The 23,347-nt window shown below is 42.7% G+C and overlaps 1 protein-coding gene across 6 annotated transcripts; it reads right to left on the bottom strand.

The window, feature by feature from the left end:
- Positions 1–2,663: 2,663 nt before the first annotated feature.
- LOC129163919 (spectrin alpha chain, non-erythrocytic 1-like) lies at positions 2,664–16,709 on the bottom strand. Of its 6 annotated transcripts, none has more exons than XR_011516245.1 (11): positions 12,845–13,083; positions 6,928–7,059; positions 6,649–6,866; positions 6,133–6,225; positions 5,923–6,057; positions 5,658–5,810; positions 5,183–5,571; positions 5,012–5,111; positions 3,326–4,938; positions 3,032–3,243; positions 2,664–2,949 (listed from the first exon to the last, which is right to left on the bottom strand). XR_011516245.1 is itself a non-coding variant. In XM_070544213.1 (6 exons), exons 2-6 carry the CDS (start codon positions 6,947–6,949, stop codon positions 5,763–5,765), a joined length of 516 nt encoding a protein of 171 aa, XP_070400314.1. In that variant the 5' UTR covers positions 6,950–7,059; positions 8,233–8,640; the 3' UTR covers positions 5,613–5,762. The 6 variants fall into 6 exon arrangements, 2 of the variants coding, with proteins under 2 accessions (XP_070400314.1, XP_054599163.1); XR_011516244.1 differs by lacking the exon at positions 12,845–13,083 and adding an exon at positions 8,233–8,640; XR_011516246.1 differs by lacking the exons at positions 5,658–5,810; positions 12,845–13,083 and adding an exon at positions 8,233–8,640 and having other exon boundaries at positions 2,665–2,949.
- Positions 16,710–23,347: the final 6,638 nt, after the last annotated feature.

Genomic DNA, 23,347 nt, shown 5'->3' on the forward strand with positions numbered 1-23,347 from the left:
TTCAAATATCAAACAGCTAAATAACATTAACATGATGACAGTAGAAGGCCTCTCTCCCAGGATGACCAACAGGCAAAGCCTCTCCTGACCCTGGACACCTGCAGTCCTACAGAGAAAATCAGTGACAAAAAGGCAATAAACACATTTTTACATTTATCCACATGAGAAGATAAAAATTACATTCTTCACACAAACTTTTTACTTCATTATAACGTGTCAGCTGTGTAAATCCCCGAATGTAAAACTACTTTTCACAGAAGAACTTCTGTGGTTGTATGTAGCGTCACTCTTCACCTCTAAGCTTATGTACAGTCTATGGACGACATCCGTGCGAACTAGCTACGAGCTAACCTGAAGCTAACCCTGGCTAACCCAAAGCTAACGCGAAGGTGGGAGCCGAGCTAACGGATGTAGCCACCTAGCTTCAACCCAGCCGGAGCTAACTGGAACACCCATCGACCTGAACCTCACACGGAGTTTAGGTGGAGGTTTTCGGCGCCTGTTCGTGACAAGTACCTGGATTAAAAAAGTATTGAATCGGTAAGTTTATAATTTATTTCCGTAATGAAAACATTTTGCTTTGAGCAAGTTTTCAGTACCGTATCTTCCGGGCTATCGCTCCTGAGTCGCACCAGCCATTAAATGTATAATGAAGAAGAGAAAATATATTTAAGTCGTATTTTGGGGGGACATTTTATTATCTTTCCTACAAAATCTGAGACCAAGCGTTTCACATTGCAACACAAGCACCGGTAACCATAACAGAATGAACAACAGCCAGCAGAGGAGAGGATGGCGGTGTTTCAAACCCTCCCGGCCGGCGAGGAGAGCTCATTCCTGGACTGGAGCCGGCCCTCAGCACCCCGCCACAGGCTCCAACAGATGCTGGCGGTGTTTGAAAGCCTCCCAGCGGGACAGGGGAGGTCATTCTTGGCTCGGAGTCGGCCCGCAGCAGCGCGGTGGAGCCTATATATTTTGTTATATAAGTCGCTCCGGAGTATAAGTAGCAGGACCAGCCAGAATATGTAAAAAAGTGTGATTTATAGTCCGGAAAATATGGCAGTTATTAGTATTCGAGCTAAATTAGCAGCCTAAATACATTTCATATATTTCCAAAATGTAATACTTGTTTGTATCTTGTACAGCCAACTAGCCTTTATTCTGGACTCAGTACAATTTACCAAAAGTAAAGAGACATTATACAGATGAAGTAAGCACAAGATAACTTACTGGAAGACACAGAGTTATCATCAGAACCAGAACAAGAGAGCCTGATAACAGTCATGTGAAAATAACAGTTAAAAAGTATGTATGTATAATAGAAATAAAAATATATTAGAATTAGTGTAACTCACTGTGATCCAAACAATAAATCAGCCAAAGCTGATTAGTAAATATGACATGAGGTCTGGGAGTTTTTAAGTTTCATTCTTTTATTACATTTTTTTCTTAGATCTGTTAAAAGGTCACCATGGCAGCCTGTGTCTCCAACGTCAGCTACACAACGCAGCAAGTGTAAGTTCCAAATACCTGTCTTGACCACTTCATGTATGGTTTTGTACTTTAAACAGCTAGGCCAAACCTGTTATTTTTTCTCCAAAGCCATTTGGATCATTGGAGACAGCTACGTGAGGCGTGGTGCCCAGAGAGCTGCATAGACCGTCGGAGACAACCTTGGCCTCCCTGACGTCTGTGTCTCCTGGTTTGGTTGGGGCGGACCATCGACATACATACATGTGCCGACACTTTGCGCCCTGTTTTATAAAATGTAGTGTTAAAAATAAATGTTTCTGCTCAATTACTGGAATTTCTTTGGTTAAGACAAAAGTGAGGAATAATCATTTACAAGTTATTTGTACAACAGGCCCATTTTAAATCCCAACAGTTTCTTAGCAGACAATAGAAATGCGTTCTTTACTAACTTTACTTGGTTTAAAAATCTTACTAAAATAAACAGTGCCATATTGCAAATCCCAATCATACTTGTTATGTAAACATTAGCTTTGTAGATATTTTTTACAGATCTTTGTGTGCAACAAAGACCAAACTTAAATAATTTGTCATTCTTTATTGAAAAACAACAAAATACAGTTATACAGAAGTCTGGGAAAATGATAATGTGAAAAGTATTGCACTATAAATGTAATTGTAGCTGCCAGCTGAGCAGCTGATGGCAATGACCCTTAATTGGCTCACAGAATTTATATAAGCCACACCCTTCCAGAGGAAACTGTTTGGGTTAATCTGTTTGTGGAGAAGTTAACACTGTTTGAAGTATTGAAATGAGGTCTTAAGCCTAAAGTCACCTCAGCTGCACATTGCCGACTGCATCCCCACGTAAGTTTTGCTGTATTGACGCTTTTGTTTGGGTTATTAGTTTGACACTATAGTCATTGTTTTTCTTGTTCTTGTCCATCACCTAGTCAAATCTACAGATAAAGCAGCTTTGAGGAATTATTTTGTTTAGCACCCTTGGCCAGCGGAGCAAGGTAAATGTGAGAATGTAATCCATTTCTGTTATGACATCAAAGTTGTGTTCACCTTTTATTTAGGCTTTTGTATATCTCTAAACAGTTTTCACGGTGCAACTCGGAGTGAAGTCCAAGGCATTTGGACCAGAGAAACGAATAAAAGTTTATGCACCAAGTCGAGGCTCTCCGTTCATTTTCTTCATGGTGCCAGGGGCAGCTACAGTAATCCTGTTTATCTTTAAAAAGAAAAACTCAAAATGTCCTGTACAGCAACATGACAGAAGAATGGTGGTCTGTCTGTCAGAATGTGCTGAACAGATTTGCTCTTTGAAGAGGAGTGTCATGTTTGGAGGAAGGTACTTAACCCAAGACATGCAGAATACAACACTGACCAAAAACTGATGGAAAAAAAGATTTATTTATGAGGAACTTAAGGTGCACAGATAAGTCTGTGGTTGGAACTGCAACAGCTCAGTGTCTGGAGGAGGGAGAACACAGGTGAGCATAGGTCCTGGTTTCAAAATCCATTGTAGGCAGGCAGAGGTGTTCAGCAGACTTACTGTGGTGGGTGTATGTGTTGGCTGAAGGAGGGAGAGGTAGAGAGCCGGGGAAGCGCAGGAGAGGGAGCAGAGGTGGGGAGAAGCGGGGCGTCCTGGTGGATGGGGCACTGGGTGAGATGAGAGGTGGGTTATGGAGGGTGGTGATAAGGTCCGTGTGCTGAATATCCGAATCCTGGAGTAGAGGTCAGTATCCAATGAGGTCGACAGGAATCCTGAAGAATGGTAAATCCAATATAAGAGCAAAAACACTACGAAATAACATTAATCCTAGGAACACTAGAGGCTGGTTACTACCAAAACTGAGGCAATCTTCTGGCGTCGAATTGTGTCCACCATCCACCTTAAATAGGAAAGCATCCCGCTGATTGCTGATCAGGAACAGCTGGGCCACTCCCTCTCCTGGCAAGAGACTCACAGATGGTTAAGAGAACAGCAGTACTCACCCCGGCTCATGACAAGGAGCCTTAATGTGTACGAGGTTCCCCTTGAGTAATATTGGTTTGGGTTATGTATCGCCACATTAGCAAGTAAATGCTGAACCAATCTGGAATAAAGACTGCTGATAGAGGATAAACAAGTAAATAAGAGGAAAAATTAATACAACTAGCAAACCAACATAAAAACAGCAACCAGCAGCTGCACCTGTGAAGAAACATTTCTAAGAGTCATCAAGAAAACGTGGGATGAACAACTATAAACATGTAAACCATGAACCACAAACATCATGAACAACAAACATCGACAAGCATGTGTTCATGCGTGTGCTGGGATGTGAAGTGTTACCCCGGCTTTCCACGGGAGCCGTCAGCAGCACGTTTCTGCAGCAGCACGTCATAGCTGCTGATAGGAACCGCTGTGGTCAACAGAACCTTTTCCACTGGAGCCGTCAGCAGCGCGAGTCGGCCGCGTCTCAGGAGCAGCATGTCGCGGCCTTTACGCGCCGGTTCTATTTTCTACGCGCAACGCCTCTGAAACGGGTCAAGTTCGACATTTTTGGGGAAGGAAAGACAGGAAATTGGACGGGGAAACGGAGAGAAGCTCCCGAGATTTTCAGAATAAAGAACGTACTGCCTTCCGGTTGCTTTACTTTAAAAAAGTTACTAACTGCGTCCCCGTGAGAAGTTATCACCTAGCTAGCGGTCTCCTTTGTTTTTCAGGTCCGTATTGGTGATTATAAAACGGACAGAACATAAAACACAAACCATGTTGTAATTTTCTCCTGCTTGTTGTTGTGTTTACTGACGAAGTCACTCGTGTGACTTCGTGCTCGGTCGGTGACGGCTGCTCCCCTGCTGCTTCGCGTCTCGTGGGAAGGGCCAAGCAGCAGCTTACGCGAGCAAGACGTGCTGCTGACGGCTCCCGTGGAAACCCGGGGTTAGACTGGATCAGGTGCACTCTGGAACCGCCACAAGCCCCAGAAAACCTTGCTGCAGAGAACTCAGCAAGGCTGACACAGGTCATGGGCCACATGGCACAGGAATCACACAGCATTTCCACCTGAAACAGAATCATTAAAATTAGAATCAAATACAACAGTTGTTCAGTATGACATCAAATGGATTTTTAAAGAAGGCAATTGGACTTCTTTGGTTTCATGAACACACTGGTACACCAGATCACTGTGTGTGTGTGTGTGTGTGAGTGAGTGAATGTGCTTGCTTGCATGCATGCATGTGTGTGTGTATGTGTACGTGTGTGTGTGTGTATTTGTGTGTGTGCGTGCGTAATCCCAACATCATGCGCCGCTGGACCCAAGCCTTCTCCAGGTCCGCCCGCTCGCGGTCCAGAGCCTCCAGCTTCTGCTGGATCTCAGGACTGGCGTAGTGCCCTCGAGCAAGCAGCTGCAGGCCAAACTGCTCGAAGGCCTGGAAGGTCCCAGCCCGAGCGTCGATCTCCGTCCGGTGTTCCTGCAGGAGAAAGAGAGAGTCAGAGGAAGTGATCCGGTTGCATCGGAAGCGTTCTACAGAACCGGGCAGAAACCTGATGGCGTTCTAAAAGAGCCTGGGCTCCCGTCACGTCTTTGGCCAGCTCATCGGAGGACACCAAGCCCCGGATTCCGTTAATCCATGACATCAGGTCCCTGTGAAGAACCACAGCTAGTCAGGAACCACTCCTGGACTGAACCCAGTCCAGGCTCCGCCTCCACCTCACCTGAAGTCTGACAGGAAGCGCTGCAGGTCGTGAGAGTTCCCCAGCTTCTCCTTGCGCTGGTCGGCCCGACCCACCAGGCTGCTCCAGGCCGTGTTCAGCTCCGTAGATTTCTCCTGGATGTCATCCACAGCCTCAGGGTGGGACTGGATCAGGCGTTCTGCTGTCTCTCCCAGAGAGTCACCAGAACCATGAAGAACGTGTCTCCAGAGACAACCCGGGTCCTGGTACCCATCAGGAAGTGGACCTTATCACCCAGAGCTGCCAGGTCACGCTCAAAGCCTTCATGTTTACGCTGCAGAGCCTGAACGCTGGCCAGGTCGTGGCCGTAGTTGTCTGTGTTCAGGGCCTGGTTCTTCTCCTCGATCCCCTCTTTGGTCTCATCAGCGTCTCTGAGAAGACATCAGAACTCCGTCTGAGTGTGGGTCCAAACTCTACTGACCCGTAAGCGGCGCATAAGTGTGTGGGGTACACACACCGCCATTAACTGGCTGAAGCATCCAAGCACACACAACCACAGGCTCCGCCCACAACACTCGACAGGCGTTTGCTCCTCCCCCGACTCGTGTGGACAAAAGCCGTTTCACACACATTTCCTGTTTTCCACGCCCGTCTCTCCATCCTCATTCAGCTAAAGATGCGAGTTCAAGTAAAACAACCTAAAGTCACACAAACACAAAGCAGGTGTGGAGATGGTCGCTCTGAGCTGGAGGTCGTTCCTCGGCTGTGAAGGGCACACGAACCTTGTTGGTGCTGTTGAGCAGCGTGAGGATGTCGCCCTTCTTCATGGTGACCTCTCGAGGACTCTTCTCCTGGTAGTCGTACAGAGCCAGAACCAGCTCCTTCCCGGTCTCATCGTCAGTTGGAGCCACTTGTTGCTGTCGGGTTAACAGGTCTGGTGTTAGAACGTGGTGGATAAGAATGTTCTGACGGGCCGAGGGTTCTGAACTCACCCTGCAGGACTGGGCCTGCTCCTTCAGGGCCTGGATGCTGCTGCCGTAAGCCGACAGGTCCGACATCAGGGCCTCGTGCTTCTTCAGGAGAGCCTGTGGAGCAGAACATCAGAACCTTCAGCTCGTCTGACACAAGTGGAGCTTTCTCGCAGCGATGGTCCAATCGGATCCGCCACCGTAAAACAAACCCTGCTCAGTTCATCGCAGACGCAGCTCTGCGGGTGTTTAGTGGAAAAGCGTGAGCCTTCTGCCGGCTGCCACGTGTCATGGCTGCTCTGCAGCGGGAACGCACATCACAGCTCGTAAACCGTTTGAAATAAGAGCGACGGGAACACGTTTGTCATCACTTCCTGTGCGAGGCCAGCACTTCTACCCCTAACCCATGAGACGCTCAAACGAGCAACGACGTCTGGTAGACAACCGAAGGAAATGACAAATACAGAAACACTAATTATGAAGGACTGGAAAGAGAGCAAAGAAAAGCGATTGGAGTTTCTCAGGAAGGGACTTCCATACCTCGGCCGAGTCCTCGTCTTTCCCGTAGTCTGGACTTCCAACGATGGGCTCCTTCTCCCTCATCCAGGACTCGGCCTCATTAGCATCCGCAAAGTACTGCTGGGCCTGCAGAGAGTCCTCCAGGTCCTGCGTCCTCTGGGACGCCTTGGCCTTCAGCGTGTCCCAACGTCCATGAAGCTCTGACAGTATAGTCTTCACTTCCTCACCAGCGAAATGACCTGGACCCAAACAAAGTGAGCCAGAACCTGCAGACACCTCAGAAACATGTCAGGACCAGACCTGCTCTACCCTCCTCCACCATGGTCTCTCCTTTCTGGGTGACAGCCTTGATGCGAGGTTCATGACCTGTGATCTCAGCCTGCAGAGCCTGGTGCTTCTTCAGCAGGTTCTGGACACCAATCAGGTCCTTCCCTGAGGACACATGTTAGAGTTCAGCATTATGCAGTAGACAGACCAGTTTAACCCAGGGGTTTCTTTCTTCTACAATCTGCTCTTTAACTGTATTATTTCCTGCAATTTCAGCTGTTAACTTTATTTTCTCTCTAAGTGTTTTTCTCCCCAGAAGAAGCTACAACGATGTCCTGCTGAGCTGTGGTGGCCTCATGGAGGGGGCCATCGGCTAGCACACTGCTGCTAACCACTTAAACAGTCTCCCTCTCCTGATAATAACATTTTACTTTCTTTGATGTTGGATGTGCTACTACTAGTTTACCCGTTAAATTATAGATTCACAAGGATAAATACAATAAAGTTTATCTCTCGCCAAATAGAATATTTAATAAGAAATCACAATGTAACGTGTGTGTGTGTGTGTGTGTGTGTAAAAGCCATGTGTAGTGTTTATTTATAAAGCATATGTTGTTGGATTTTATCCAGAATCGAGACTTTGAAAATATATAGTTTAATTACAGTTTGATTTATTTGACATCTGTATAATGTTTATTATTTTGTTTTTTCCCCTTAAATACCTAACGTTTGAGTTAACATGAATATTAGTCATTCATCCCAATACATAAAGTTACACATTTAAAATTTTAATAGGGGAAGACTGCAGGAGGGAGCGGTAAAATACAGGGGGCCCCCAGCAAAAACAAACTTTACGAGTCTGATGAAACTTGCTGGTGTTCCCGCTGCTTCTTCGGTAAACAGCGCCAACAAAAACAAAGAATCTCGGGATCTTGTCGGCGTGGCGGTGGGATTTAAGGGAAACGCTGTATGCCCTATAGACTTCTCAACGAGCTGCAGTATTTCTCCGGTCAGCCCGCAGCAGCGAGGCGCCGCATCGGTCAGGCTGCCCGGCCTGACCGCTGGGGATTACCGGATGAAAGAATGGAGCACAGGAGTGTCCCTCCAAGCGGCGCACTCCGTCATATTTCAACCCATTTTTATCTTAAATGCACTGGGTTTTACCCTTTTACCCATCGAAATATGCCCTATTAATTATTTTACCGTATTTTACATTTAAATTTCATGGTTAAACAGTACATGCTACATGTTAAACTGATAGTTAGCTAGCTACTTTGGTAAACTCAGCTAGTTTAAAGGCGGCAGTGACATAAAATAAAAATATAGATTTTAACTTACCGAAAAAAATGAAGTGGAGACTCCTTGGACGCTCTATTAGTGCAATTAATACCACAGCAAGTCATTTTGTCCAACAATTGCACCAATATTATCCAAAACAGAATTCACAAGCACAGAGACTCAAAATCCCCACACAGTTTCCAGGAGAGACCGAGGCTGTACTGAGGCCTTTCCACGGAGCTAGCTCTGTGGTCACGTGGGTCTGAGGCGGCGGTCACGTGTGTCGGCTGCTCATTAATTATACAGAATTTTAGGCTTTCAATACACTTAAACAGAAAAGTGAGAAAAAAATTCAACCCCCTCAGAGTTGTCATGAGTATAAACTAGATAATTTAGTCAAAAAACATCTTAGGTGTGTTCTTGCTGTGTCTTTGTAAATCCATGCTTTCGTTCTTTTTTAAACACAGAAACAGTTTTGTTTACCTGTTTGTAGCTACGGTTTCGCCGACAGCTGCCGGCTTCTTCAGGCTGACGCTGAAGAAGCCGGCAGCTGTCGGCGAAACCGTAGCTACAAACAGGTAAACAAAACTGTTTCTGTGTTTAAAAAAGAACGAAAGCATGGAGTCAAAAAACATGTTTTGGAACCAGGCTGTAAACATGTTTATTTCTGCTGTGAAAATGGCATTTTTAACATGGGAGTCAATGAGGATTTGCTCGCTTCTGACACCAGCCCCCAGCGGATGAGGGTGGAACTGCAATTTCTCTTACTTCCGGGTTGGGACCATTTTTTGAGCCGCATTGTGGGGGCTTGCTAAGACCACATGGGCAGCTGAAGCGCCGCGAATCGCCTCGCGCCGGCTCTATTTTTTTCGCGAGCCGCGGGTGAATCGCGTCAATTCTGGCAGGAAGTCAAACCTAGACATAAGAGGTAGGCCGGCAAGGTTAACAAAATAAAGCATTTCAAAATAAAATTCCGCAATAGTCAAATGTGTTCGTAATCAGACACTGCAGAAAAACCACACGAACACGCACACACATACACACACATCGAACTTGTGTGCGTGTGTGACCACGTGAAGGGGTGTGTGGTTTTGGGTGCCTTTTCACCGGAGCAAACAGGACAGAGAGGCAGAAAGTCTGAGGCAAGCAGTTAAGATGGATGACTTTAAATGAATTATGGAAGTTGAGAAACACAAGGAGCTGTACGACCCCCGAAAAACACGGTTATTTACGTACCCATTTCAGAAGAAACTGCTAGGATACAGCTGCAGAATTGGCAACACGTTCTCACTCCCAGCGCGTCAAAAACAAACGCTTGGTCAGCCACCCTCCACGTCAGACCCCTGATGCCAAAAGTGCCCTTTTTCGTTACTTATGTGCGAAAAGGGGTTTTTCCCTTATTTGACTGCAGATCCCAATGCAGCGTTACACTGACGCGATGGGATGTCCGCTACCGTTGCATCCCAATGCAGCGTTACACTGGCACCAAACAAGCTCATTGTACCTCACCTTAACCTTATCCTCTTATTTAACCTTATCCTCTTATTTAACCTTATCCTCTTATTTAACCTTATCCTCTTATTTAACCTTATCCTCTTATTTAACCTTCCCCTCACCACTATCCTAACCTTAACCATTTTGCCAGCGAACACGTTAGTGATGTGTCGATCGCTCTAAAAGCCGGCTCTATGAAGTGAACGGCGGGAGCCGCCTCGTGATTGGTCGAGTTCGGACCGAGCCAACGCGAGGAGGAGGTTTCAACTACCAAGGTGGAGGTTAAAAGTAGAGGGTATGTGTAACCTCCCCCTCGCCAGATGGTATGTTCTAACGTTCCCCTTGGGCGGCAAATACGAAAATTCACAGTCAGACTCTGACTGTCAGAGTCAGAATGCAGGGGAAACAAACGCTTGATCGCAGTGAGAGTAACGTTTTAGGTAGCAAGAGGGTTAAGGTTAGGATGAGGGAGAGGGGAAGGTTATAAATAGTGAAACGTTAAGGTTTAGGCGCTATTAAATGAGCTGGTTCGGTGCCGGATCAGCGGATATCTAATCACGTCAGTTTTACGCTGCATTGGGATCTGCAGTTACAAAAGGGGAAAACCCCTTTTCGCACATAAGTAACGAAAATGGGCACTTTTGGCGTCTGGGGTCTGACGTGGAGGGTGGCTGACCAAGCGTTTGTTTCCGACGCTTAGGGTGTGAGAATGTGTTGGAAATGGAGCGGGTTCCAAGAGATTCAACTGGCAGAAACAACTCATACCATAGGTTCACACACGCACACACACACACACACACACACACACACACACACACACACACACACACACACACACACACACACACACACACACACACACACACACACACACACACACTCAAACGTAGAGGAAAAGAGAAAAGGCAGAGAGGAAATGGAGAACACCAAGTGTTTAAAAGAAAAACTACAGCTGAGCCGAGGCGCGCCTCGACTGGGGCGCGTCTGATCTGAACTGAGGAGCGGCGAGCAGCGGCCGAATGTCGTGAGCGATTCGCTTCTCGGCGCTTCCGTGGCCGGTGTGTCCCCGGCGTTATCCTCCTAGTTTTTGTCTGGCTTGCTGGGCTAGTAGATTCTCGCATGAGGGGAAAGTCGGCCCAGGTTGTTTACTTATTTTTTGCACAGGCATTTGTTTACTGTGAAGTAAAGTTGAAGTGCTGAAGTTTTGAAAACTAATTTTGAATAAAACTTGAAGAATAACTGGCAATTGCGTGCTCATTTTAAGAGGTCTTTCATATTTTATAACATGCTGTTTGATATAACGGTTTAAAAACGCAAAAGAGTAATTTATTAAAGTACTCGATCAATCGATAAAAGATTCGATAGAGTACTCGATTACAAAAATATTCGATAGCTGCAGCCCTAGATTAAATCCTGATTGGACCTTTTTTTTTAAATATCCGCTTCAAATCTCTGAAGAACTCACAACATTGACGGCTTCAGCAACGCTGTGCTACTCTGTGGATTTTCTATTATTTGTTTTACAAAAGCACTTCCTTTTATTTCTCCACCTCACCCACAAGTACCTCAATTTCTGCGTGTGAAATACCGCTTCCTTGATCTGCGGTCGCGTTCTTAATGGGAGTGCGCTTCAATGAGCCGGAATGAGCTCCTCAAGGCACTTTGCATTGACCATTTTTGGTAGAAAGTGGGCGTGGTGAGGGCAAGATGTGACCAAAAAGCAGCTGTTAGTCTCTGATTTATAAAGTGGAGATTGCATGCAGCTGTGTGTACTCCGTGTTTTATAGGTCACAAACCCAACTGGTGTAAGTACTTTTTTTTTTTTTTTTTTTTGCTGAGCTTAAGTACGGTTTTAGTAAGAAGTCTACGCAATATTTTATAACTGAGACCCCAGGGCATTAGTCTATTCTACTGGTGATAAAAGCATGCATCAGTGTCTCCGTGTTGGCCCAAGAGAGGATGTGGCGGGCTCTGGCGATGTTCTTTAGATGATAAAACCCTATTTTAGTGATGCTTCAATGACATCTCAGAGCCAAAAATCCCGCCCAGGATCTTCAGTTGTTGAGAAGGATTAAAGACAGTGATTGTAATTTTGGTAAAAGTTTCTCTCTCTGGACCTCAGGATCGATAACTAAAACTTCCGTCATCTCATTCATCATCTCAGTTATCTTATAGCGTGACTTAGGCTCCCCATAAAGTAGATTTGTTTTTCATTGTATCATGTAAAGGACTTTGGACATGACAAGTGTAATAAGGTGCTTTATAAATGAGGATGATGAGGATGATGTCTTGCTGTCTTGCTTTTTTCAGCTCCCGGTATTACATCTGCCTTCCATTTCCACTTCCGGCCAACAAAATCACACCGCCAACCCTCCAGCTTTACGCATCACTTTGGATGACCGGAGGATGTTCAGAGATCTTTGGAAGAACTTGATAATAAGACATTCCAGTTGCCAAATCTAGCCAGAATATTCTACTTGCAACTTCAGACTGGGGGCCGATCTGTTGTGACTTGAGCTGACATACCTGGCACTGTAGTCAGCTTTTAGCACATTTCCTGCATGTTTTAGATCATTAACACAGCTGATTTGTTTAATCTATTGAAGAGCCACTCCTGTAGACACTAAAGAAGGCTGGGGAGACAAGACACTAAAGAAGGCTGGGGAGACATTTCATCTGCTAAATTAAGGTGTTAAAAAGACGAATGCACATTCAAGAAATAATTTTACTTTCAGTCCTACAAACAGACATTAGGGGGTGCTAAAAGCACAGATAAACACTAAGATCAGTCTAGGTAAGGTTTGTACCTGTAGAATGAAATGTGTGTTTAGAGAGTTTTGATTTCAAACATGTACATTGACTTTTTTATTTTGGAAGTCTGCTAGGTAAAAACCGAAAGTTTCACAATTCTGAATAAATGTTTGATGTTACAAAATGAGTAGTAAATTTACAAAATAAAAGTTTGATTTTACAAAATAAAAAATATATGTACAAAATGAAAATTTCCTGTTACAAAACAAGAAATACAAGTAAAAATTTAGAATTACAAGTTAGGAAGCTAAAGTTACAAGTTATGAACAACATGTTTCTCAGTTGACTTTTTTACAAACCAGATAGATTAGAATACGATTAGCTAAGCTAATAAAACACACTTTTGACCATTTATTTATGAGCTTACCTGGTACAACAGAAGATACAATCTCCCATCAATGTGTGCTTGACAGCTTCACACAGGAGTCTGTTCAGGATGGGAAAAGGACGGTAAATAAATCTAAGTACCTCATTTAGCAAGCGGTTAGCTTCCATTAGCAACATGCTAACTGGAGCAAATATTACTAATAAAGCTTGTTTTTCTACCAAAATTATGACTGAACTTCTCACAGAACACACTGAGAGTATCTAAGTATCAGTAATGAATCACATAAGCTACTTAACTCAACATAAAACTGAGTTATTAACAACGTACGATGTCTCAGCTGACATGTACTTACCCCCTCCAGCTAATATAATTTGAACAAAAGCCAAAGCAGCTAGCCGTGCTACCTTGACTGGGCTGGGGCATTCAGTCACACTTGTCTGGTGGCTTTTCAGTAAGTAAACGTAATTCATTAGACATCTAAAGTAAACCTCTACTAATTTTGTGCCAAACCTATACTTTGAGTTGTAAAATGAAGCTAACTGTTTTTAAACCTGTTTAGAATACAGACGGGTTATGAAGCGTTAGCTGTAAGCTAACTGAAGCGTTAGCTGTAAGCTAACGTAGCTAAAACCCAAACAGCAGCCTTTGAGTGGCAAATTTGTTTGTTTAAATTTCTGGGGGTGTAACTAATTAGCAACACGCTAACTGTAGCAAATATAACTAATAAAGCTTGTTTTTCTAGCAAATTTATGACTGAACTTCTCACAGAACACACTGAGAGTATCTAAGTATATAAGTAATGAATCACATAATTACCAGCTGGGGGAAAACGTGAACACGCCTGAAGGACCCTTGTGTGTTATTGCGCCTAAAAACTAGAAGATGACTTTGAAATACAAACACTAAACATCAGTCTCAGTTACCTTCAAACTAATTTTTAACTATTATACATAAGTACTAAAATTATCACGCATTTCTTCCTTCTGATCTCTGTTGGGTCTCAGTGAACGATAGTTATACTTTTGTCAAAGCAAAACACGAGATTTTGGTGTTTTGCACTGAAGAAACTGTAAACTCTCCAGCTAATAAAAGCCAAAGCAGCTAGCCGTGCTACCTTGACTGGGGCATTCTGTCACACTTGGCTGGTGGCTTTTCGGTAAGTAAACATAATTTATTAGACATCTAAACCTCTACAAATTTTGTCGTAAACCTATACTTTGAGTTGTAAAATCATGAAGCTAACTAGTTTTAAAGCTGTCTAGAATACAGACGGGTTATAAAGCGTTAGCTGTAAGCTAACGTAGCTAAAACCCAAACAGCAGGTTTTGAGTGGCGAATTTGTTCATTTTAAATTTGTGGGGGGTGTAACTAATTAGCAACACGCTAACTGTAGCAAATATAACTAATAAAGCTTGTTTTTCAAGCAAAATTATGACTGAACTTCTCACAGAACACACTGGGAGTATCTAAGTATATCAGTAATGAATCACATAAGCTACTTAACTCAGCATTACCTGCTGGGGGAAAACGTGAACACGCCCTAACCCTAAGGAGGCTGTAAGCTAACGTAGCTAAAACCCAAATCAGTGAACACAATTATAACGCTTTCTCAGCCTAAGTCTTTACCCCAACTGGCAACATTAGGCCCTCATAGCAATTACCAAAGCCTAATCAAATATTTTTCTAAAAAGTTTGGACCAAGTTTGCCTTATCTTGATAAAGTTTAACTTCAGTTCAGTTTAAAGAACAACGATGCTAAAAGCAAATCCTCCGGTGAAGAACCTGTGTCCTGCGAGCAGACCTCTAGTTAGTTTTTTGTGTGACATGTTCAGGGCACGACTCATGTTGGGGGTGAAGTGCATCTATAAAACATTGCACAACTACGATGTAAGGTTTAAAAGAACCACTTATAACGCTTCTTTTTCTGGAGTTTATCTGTGTCTGCTTTCAGCTCCTTAATCACTTCGTTATTCTTCTCCTTGGCGTCTGAATGATTCTGGGTTTCATGATCGAGTTTCTTCTGAAGGTGGTCAACCTGCTTTTTAGCAGGAAGAACGTCAGTTTCATGTTTTTCTCTCACCTCCTTCTCTAGCTGAGCTATTCTCTGTTTATAAAAAGTATTCTGGGCATCAGCCATCGCTGCCATTCTGGGAGTCAGCGCTATACAAGTCTGATGGTTTGCTCTCGTATCTCTGGGCGGTTTCTTCCGCTGCTTTTCTGGTTCCTTCGGCTCTTCAAAGGACTTCTTACAAGCGTTTTTCTTGAGATTGTCTCTTAAAGCTCTCAGATTTTCAACTACTTGTTGAGTCAATGCCCTGGTTTCAGAATGAGCCTGGATTTCTTTAGCGAGATCCTCCTGAAGACATTCAGCCTGCTGTTTAGCAGGAAGAACTTCTGTTTCATATTGTACCTGAATCTCTTTCTCTAGCTGAGATATTCTCTGTTTATAAACAGTATTCTGGGCAACAGACATCGCTGCCATTCTGGGAGTCAGCACTAAATAAGTCTGATGGTTTGCTCTTGTGTCTCTGAGCGGTTTCTTCTGCTGCTTTTCTGGTTGCTTCGACTCTTCAAAGGACTTCCTACAAGCGTTTTTCCTGAGAAAGTCTCTTTCAGCTGTCAGATTTTGGATTACTTGTTGAGTCGATGCCCTGGTTTCAGAATGATTCTGGATTTCTTTATCAAGTTCCTCCTGAAGACGTTCAACCTGCTGTTTAGAAAAAACATCTGCTTCATGTTTGGCGCTAAGCTCTTCTTCTAACTCAGCTATTTTTTTAATATAAATATTTCGCTGGACAATAGAGAGTTCCCACTGATTGTTGAGAGTCACCAACTGACTTCTAGTCTCTTGGTGTGCCCGGATTTCATTTAGCAGCTCCTTTTCCAAACGTTCAGACTTCTGTTTGGTGCTAGACACTTCAGAGTTGTACATGTCACTGATTTCTTCACACGAAGTCTTAATAGTGTCCAGAGCATTGAGTAATTGCCTCTCTCTGCTTTCAAAAGACTTGCTCTGCTCCGGTGTCTCCTGTTTTTGGTGATCTGCTGTCAGTTCTGTGATTAGGTCTGTAGTTTCTGCCAGTGTATAACTATGAGCAAGGATTTCTTTGTCGAGCTCTTCCTGTAAATAATCAGCCTTCTTTTGAACACCGTCGTGTTTCTCTTGGAGCTCCTGATTTAAAAGCTTCATATCTTCTAGAGCTTTTTGTAGCTTTGACTCTTTCTCTCTGAAAGCTGACTGTTGTTCAGTCATCATGGCGTAGAGACTGTCTTTCTCAGCTTTCAGAGTTTTAATAAGAGCCAGGTCTTTAATGTTAGCTTTTCCAAGAGCCTCCCTTCTTTGGCTAGGTTCCTGCAAAGAACTGTCTAAATGCTGGCTTGTCGGGGGAACGCTGGTGTCATTTTCCATGTCTGTTGGACCAGAAACCTGGGAAAGCTCGACCTTTTCTTTGAGATCGTCTGTACCATGCTGGTCCTTTGGTTTCTGTTCTAAACAAACATTTTCCCCAATATCATTTTCCTGTGCTGATGGCTCAGCAGTTTTGCTGGTAAAAAGCCAGTTTCCAATCGCCTGGCCAAGATTTAGTAAGAAAGTTGTCATCTTGCCTGGATTTTCTATAATCTTCAGTTTTTCTAATCAAATTAAGAAGATAAACTGAAATAAAGATGAATAAAAGTCCTTTTCAGACGTGTATGCTAAGCTGCCTCTGCTGGGGTGTGTAGCTATACTGAAATGAAATAGCTGCTGAAGCTGACTCACTCTTGGTTATACCCGTGCCTTTATGACATCACTCCTTCTATCATCTCCATGGAGATGAGCTCTTCTAACATGTCCATGGAGATGAGCTCTTCTATCATCTCCATGGTAACGGTGGAAACAATGCTAACAACAATGTAAATGTGCATTTGTAATCAAAAAATGAATCAAACATTCATTTAATTATTTAGGCTCATTAGTAATATTAACAATAAATAAACAATTAATTAAATATATAAATAAATATGTAAATACATACAATAAATACATAAAATAAAAAATGTATACAATAATTAACTGATTCTTTTCTCAGATTATAATAATAAATAATTATTATCAACTGTTATATTATTAATATAAAGTAATTAATTTATCAAATAATTAGTTATAACAATGAATGATTAATTAGTAGTTATTTTGGTAAATTAGTTGGTAATCAATTAGTTTTTTAATAAATTATACAATTAATTATTTCATTTATTAATTATTCAGCATTCAGAGGTTAATTAATTTAATAATGTATTATTTAACAGATCAGGTAATTAGTAAATTCATCAGTAATTTCATTAGTTAATTACACAAAATTACACATACAAATAATTCACTGTGCGTTCATCATGGGTGTGTTCATTATGCGAATGCACACACACACACACACACACGTTTCATCAAAATGTAATGTGGTTGTGAAAATCGTGATATTGCAGTGATCGACCCAACGTCTCCTCTATAGTCTGACTTTGAGGCGATCACCCTGACGTCACCCCAGGATCATGATTTTGGCCTTCATCTTGTGCCAGCAGGCAGGTCCCGTTAAAAAACTTCTGCAAGAGTTTTCTAGTTTTTTTGTTGACTTTGTTTATGGTTCCAGCTATTAGAGCTTAACCTGTCCTGCTGTCACAACTGGCCTCTCAGCCTTCCTGCTCTTTACCAGGTTGGAAGATCCTAGCTCTCTGACTGAGACTACGCTACTGAGATGATGCTGTAAGGGCAGGGTGCATCAGTTAGGGGCCTGCCCCATGACATAAACAAGGAGAAGGTGCATGGCCGGGAGAACTATCTCCCACATATTTGTGTTCTGTATGATCACTCCTGCCTCTAGCTGATGTCACACCATGCTTTTACATTGTAGCGTGGCTCCAGGCCTGTATTTCATCAAATGGGTCAAAGTTAACTTTCTTTCGAGCCAGTTTGGGTCAACCGGACACAGGAGGAGTCGATTATGAAGATCTCGTAACTTGTGGATTATTCATATCGCAAGACGCCTCTGAGGACACCAGACTTTTATCTAATCCTTTTAATAAAGTGATCTTATTCTGGCTCATAAAACTATTTTCTAACTTTATAATTTATTACAATCATATTCTGTGTTACTTACAATATATTTCGAAACCTAAAGTGTTTAAATCATGTTAATCTATCAGTATATTCACATATTAATATTACCACATTATTATTAATGGTTGAGATATTCACTTTACATAAATGTTTGACATTTTACTTCAAGTTAAGGAATTTAACCTCTCTAAGAGGGAAAGTGTCTGAGGTCTTTGGTAACGCCCGCTTTAACTTGTCAAATTTTGAACCTTTCTCTGTTGATCTTACTCGCTAAAACATTTGCGTGAAACATATATTTGACTGTCTTTGCGCGCTCTCACGCCACATCTCCAGTTTCCCACGCTGATAAATAATATTAGCCCATCTATAGAAGTTGTAAGGATGTGTATTGGTGAAATTCTGGTGATATGATATGTATCATGATACAGGGGAGACGATACGATATATGACGATATATTGATATCACGATATATTGCGATACATTCAGTCAGACAATATTAGTGATTTTTTTCAACTGAATTTATTGTTTAATAAACAGTCCAAAGTGAAACGTAACATGTTTAACATGAGGTTTCTGAACCATTACAGAGGGATTAACATTTTAATGGTGGAAACAAAACCAGTTGCACACTGCTGCCAACTAGCGGTCGGCATTTGAATTGCACCAAAAGAAAAGAAAAAACACAAATGTTTGCATGTGAATTCTTCCAAAAATCTGATACACAGATTTTGAATATCGATATAATTTCGCTGGTAAAATATCACAATATATTACCATATCGATATTTTCTTACATCCCTAATAAGTTGTGAGTGTTATTATCTTGTTTCTTTTTTTTTTTCATGTGTTTCTTTTTCTCTGATTGTGCCCTTTGCAATTTTATAATCAAATAAATAAGTGAAATAGATGTTAATTAAAAATAGTCTTAAATTATTGATATTTTCAAAATGAAGTTTTATTCCCACAAAGTTCTACAGCCTCAAGGAAACCAACAAAATGGCATAAATCAATTAGATGTTGTTTCTTAATCTTTAATTCTGATTTCCTGGGGAACAGCTGCAGGAACGATCATTCCTCTGTTGGATGCATCATTTTGTTGCAAACACCTCAGGCAGAGCGTGAGGTACTTTGCTTTAGCCTGCAGGATTTTCACCTGGGAGTTCACAGAATCTGATCTCATCGTCTCTTTTTCAGGATGATAACTTGTTCTGCTGGGCCTAGCACCTCCTCTGCTGAGCGGACTTACAGGAAGGTAAGACGTGATACACCCCCCTCCCATAACTCTCATGATGCTCCTTCAAATGCGTCTCAGATCTACGCCCTAGGTCCTTCATTCTCCTAGATAACAATCCACCTCAGACCGAGCCACCCTGCTTTGAGGAACTTATTGATGGGTCTAAAAATACGTATTCAGCTCTTGAAACATTGTAGAAAATAGCTACAAACAATGAAAACACAACACCCCCCAGTGAATACTCTCTGGTTTGAATCAAACCCTCCGGATGTTCGAGCGAACGTTTCCCAGGAGGCGCCCCGACCACAACTTAAGTCACTTGTTTTGGAGCAGAAAACTCCAAGCCAACATGGTTTTTGTTTGTCCTTGTATCCTTCAGAGATGTGGATCTTGGCCTGAGTAAAAACAAACACATTTTTTTCCTCAGGCGGTACAGAAGTCCACGCAGACTTATTCAATATTTTAGAGAGCACGCAGCAAAAATGTGTCGTTTGCTGAATATTAATGACAGCTGCAGTGTTTACCACTGTTATCTGTTGGAGGCTGCAAACCTCTTCAGGTGTTTCATTACTAGGAAAAATCATTCCTGCGGTGTGTCCACAGCCATCACTTTTAGCAAGTAATAGGGTGTTTCTCAATGCCAAGGAACTTGCCTTGACGTCTTGGCCCCGCCCCGGTTGCCTAGGAGATACGTCATTAGGAACCGCCAAGGCGTGTTACAGTGTTCATGTTCTATTGAGGCGTGTGTTCTCCGTTTGCTAGCTGTTTAGCTAGCTGAGCAAGGACACACGGGAGGTGTCTTGTAGAAGAAGAAGAAGAAAATATCATTTCCATAGCGCCTTTCAAGATAAAACTCACGAGGCGCTTCACAAAAACAAAAAATGTAAAAATATAAAAAAGCATTTAGAAAATGTTTAAAAATATATTTAAAATGAGCAAAAATAGACAATTGTGATAAAAAAAAGAAACAGAGAGAGTGAACAGGAAAGAGGGAAATCAGTGGATCCTGAGGAAGGTGGAATAGGTGGGGAGAGCAGAATAAAGAGAGAGTGGTGAAGAAGGTCATACAAAAGTCAGCTTGAACAAGTGAGTCTTCAGCTGCTTTTTAAAGGAGACCACTGAGTCCACTGATCTCAGGCTCAGGGGGAGAGAGTTCCAGAGTCTGGGAGCCACAGCAGCAAATGATCTGTCACCTTTGGTCTTTAGCCTGGTGCTGCACAACCAGTAGGCTTTGATCACTGGACCTCAGGGACCTGCTGGGGGTGTAGGGACTAAGAAGATCACCAATGTAAGATGGTGCTTGTCCATGTAAGGCCCTATAGACCAGAACCAGGATCTTGAAATGAACCCTGAAGTTGACTGGCAGCCAATGAAGCTGGAGGAGAAGCGGGGTGATGCGGGTGTATTTGGAGGACTTGGTCAGAAGCCGAGCACAGGCATTCTGAACCACCTGTAGACGGTTCAGGGAGGTTCTGCTCAGACACGTGAAAAGAGAGTTACAGTAGTTTAAGCGTGAGGAGATGAAGGTGTGGAGAACTGTCTCAAGTTCAGAGCGGGACAGAATGGGACTCAGCTTAGCAATGTTCCTGAGATGGAAGAAGGAAGAGCGAACAAGAGAACTGACATGAGAATCCAGGGTGAGAGCTGGGTCAAAGGTCACACCAAGATTCCTGACAGAAGGTTTGGTGTGAGAAGCAAGCTGACCAAGAGAGTCTCTGACTTTGGGAACCAGCTTGTCTGGGGCACAGATGAGGATCTCAGTCTTATCTTCATTCAGCTGAAGAAATCTCCCAGCCATCCAGGTTTTGATAGAGTCTAAGCAGGTGTGTAACAGCTGCAGCTTAGACATCTCATGGGGCTGTCTAAGCTGGCTAGGCTGTAGCCTAGCCTTGGTCAAAAATTACCCAGAGTACACCGCAGTGTTTTCAAAAGGAAGGTGGATCAGAAGCTGGCAGCTACTTTGGGGGCAAATTTCAAGCGTAAAAATAAGTCAACTAATTTCAAATGGGGTTATATTTAGATCCAAATAAGTTATCTATGGTTGGTTAGTTGGTTAGTAGTTGCAGCTTTGGTGGCTAGTGGGTAGTATTTTTCTTATATATTTAATTTAACAAATGTATACACAATCCATCCATCCATCAATCCATCCATCCATTTTCATCCATTAATCCGGAGTCGGGTTGCGGGGGCAGCAGCCTAAGTCGAGAGGCCCAGACTTCTCTCTCCCCAGCCACTTGGGCCAACTCTTCCAGGGGAATCCCAAGGCGTTCCCTGGCCAGGAGAGAGACATAGTCCCTCCACCGTGTCCTGGGTCTACCTTTAGGTCTCCTCCCGGTTGGACGTGCCCGGAAAACCTCACCAGGGAGGCGTCCAGGAGGCATCCTGACCAGATGCCCGAGCCACCTCAACCGGCTCCTCTCGATGTGGAGGAGCAGCAAATCTACTCCAAGCCCCTCCCATGTTGTACACACAATTTAAAAAGTTAAAGTCTTGTTATATATTAATATTGAAACTTATACATATAAAATATAATGTTATCTCCCGTGTCACCTGATGTTACATGACCGCCTCAGAAGCTGCGGTCACGTGATGCAAGTCTGTTCCATTTAACCGTTTTCTCTGACCAAGGAAGGACATTGTCCTCGCAAGGCCAGGCGTCTTGACATTGAGAAACACCCGACGTCTTATTACTGAATACCTGGTGGCATGTTATTATGATTGTTGACCTTTGGGGGTATAGGTGCACATTCACTAAAGTTTTTCTAATCTCTTCCATTAATTTTCAATGTTATATTTCATTCTTGAGCTTTTATCACATCAACCTTTTATTCTCTTGCTCTCTTTTTTTTTTCATTACATGTTTTATGTGATTTCTACAAAGGTCATCTTGTTTCTGGCACCTGCAAGTGTCAAAATAATTTTCATCAATTATAAAAGGTATAATATTTTACTACAGGGTACAATAAAGTATTTGCACAGTTTAAAAAATACTGGCAATGATATTGTGATATGTGACATCAAATACCAAACTCAAAAACAATTACAGATACAAGAAGGGTCTATTCCACTCTGTTGGGGTTTTGACACAAAAGGCTGATTCTTTTTTGAAAACAGGTACAACAAAAGAGTTGATCATTCGATCTGATACTGAATTGACTTTCTAAAGAAACTAAATAGATCTTTAAATATCCTGGGAAATCAAAGAAGATGCATTTGAAAATAAACTAAAGCCAGTGAAACCTACGTTTGGCTTTCAGAAGAAGCCAAGACAAACTTTCATACAAGAAACGATGTGTGTTAAACGGGCAACGTAACACAAAACGGCAAATGCTGTTATAGACAACAACATCAAGATGTTGAAGACAGGAAGCAGTGCCATTTTGATAAACAATATCAGCATATTCTATAATTGGGAACATAAGTTGAGTAGCAATATGACTTTTTACCCTGAAATCAAAGCAATTCATTGATCGATATAGAATCTTTAGTTGAAAGTTGAATTTACCTGTAATTGTTTGAATATTATTTTTAAAGGAGAGATCTGAGTCGAGCCAGACACCTAAGTATTTTAATTTGTCAACACATTTCAGAGGAGAGGAGTCCAGAAAAGTTAACGCATCCAAAGTTGTGATTTGACACCCGAAGCTGTGAGTCTTTATTGTAACTTGGAGCTCCGGTGGCCTTGGCGCCCCCCATTTCCACGCAAGTATGCGCAAACGGCTCTGATGTCCGGAAGGAAAACTTCAGGGTCACCGATGTGGAATGTGTGCTAGAATTTTCCACAACCAGCAATGTTTTTCAGTGTGGGTTCCTCGCCTCCGGGCCTTGGGTTACGCTTTTCCGGAGAAAAATGTCATTTGGTTGCTAAGTACAGGGTATCCGCGGGTCCTTAAAAAGTCTTAAATTTGCTTTTCTAAATTTAAGGCCTTAAAAATGACAAATAATCCTTAAATACAGTTTCCAAAGGTCTTAAATTACCAAAGACCCAATGAATTAGAATTTCTAGTTAGTCTTCAGCATTTTTTGTGTGTGATGTTGCCGTAAGCGGAACCGTACACATTCAGTTGGTTGTGAAAGGGGGCTATTTTTAGATGAGCACATTAGCTGGTTAAGCTAGTGGGAGCTTGCGCCATGGGGAAGTGCAAGTTTAATGGTAATTGGATGGGTAATCCCACGTTCGTGACGTGGTTAGCACCAGTTCCAGGCAATAGCT

Source organism: Nothobranchius furzeri, chromosome 14 (genome assembly GCF_043380555.1).
Source record: "Nothobranchius furzeri strain GRZ-AD chromosome 14, NfurGRZ-RIMD1, whole genome shotgun sequence".
Classification (NCBI taxonomy): domain Eukaryota; kingdom Metazoa; phylum Chordata; class Actinopteri; order Cyprinodontiformes; family Nothobranchiidae; genus Nothobranchius; species Nothobranchius furzeri.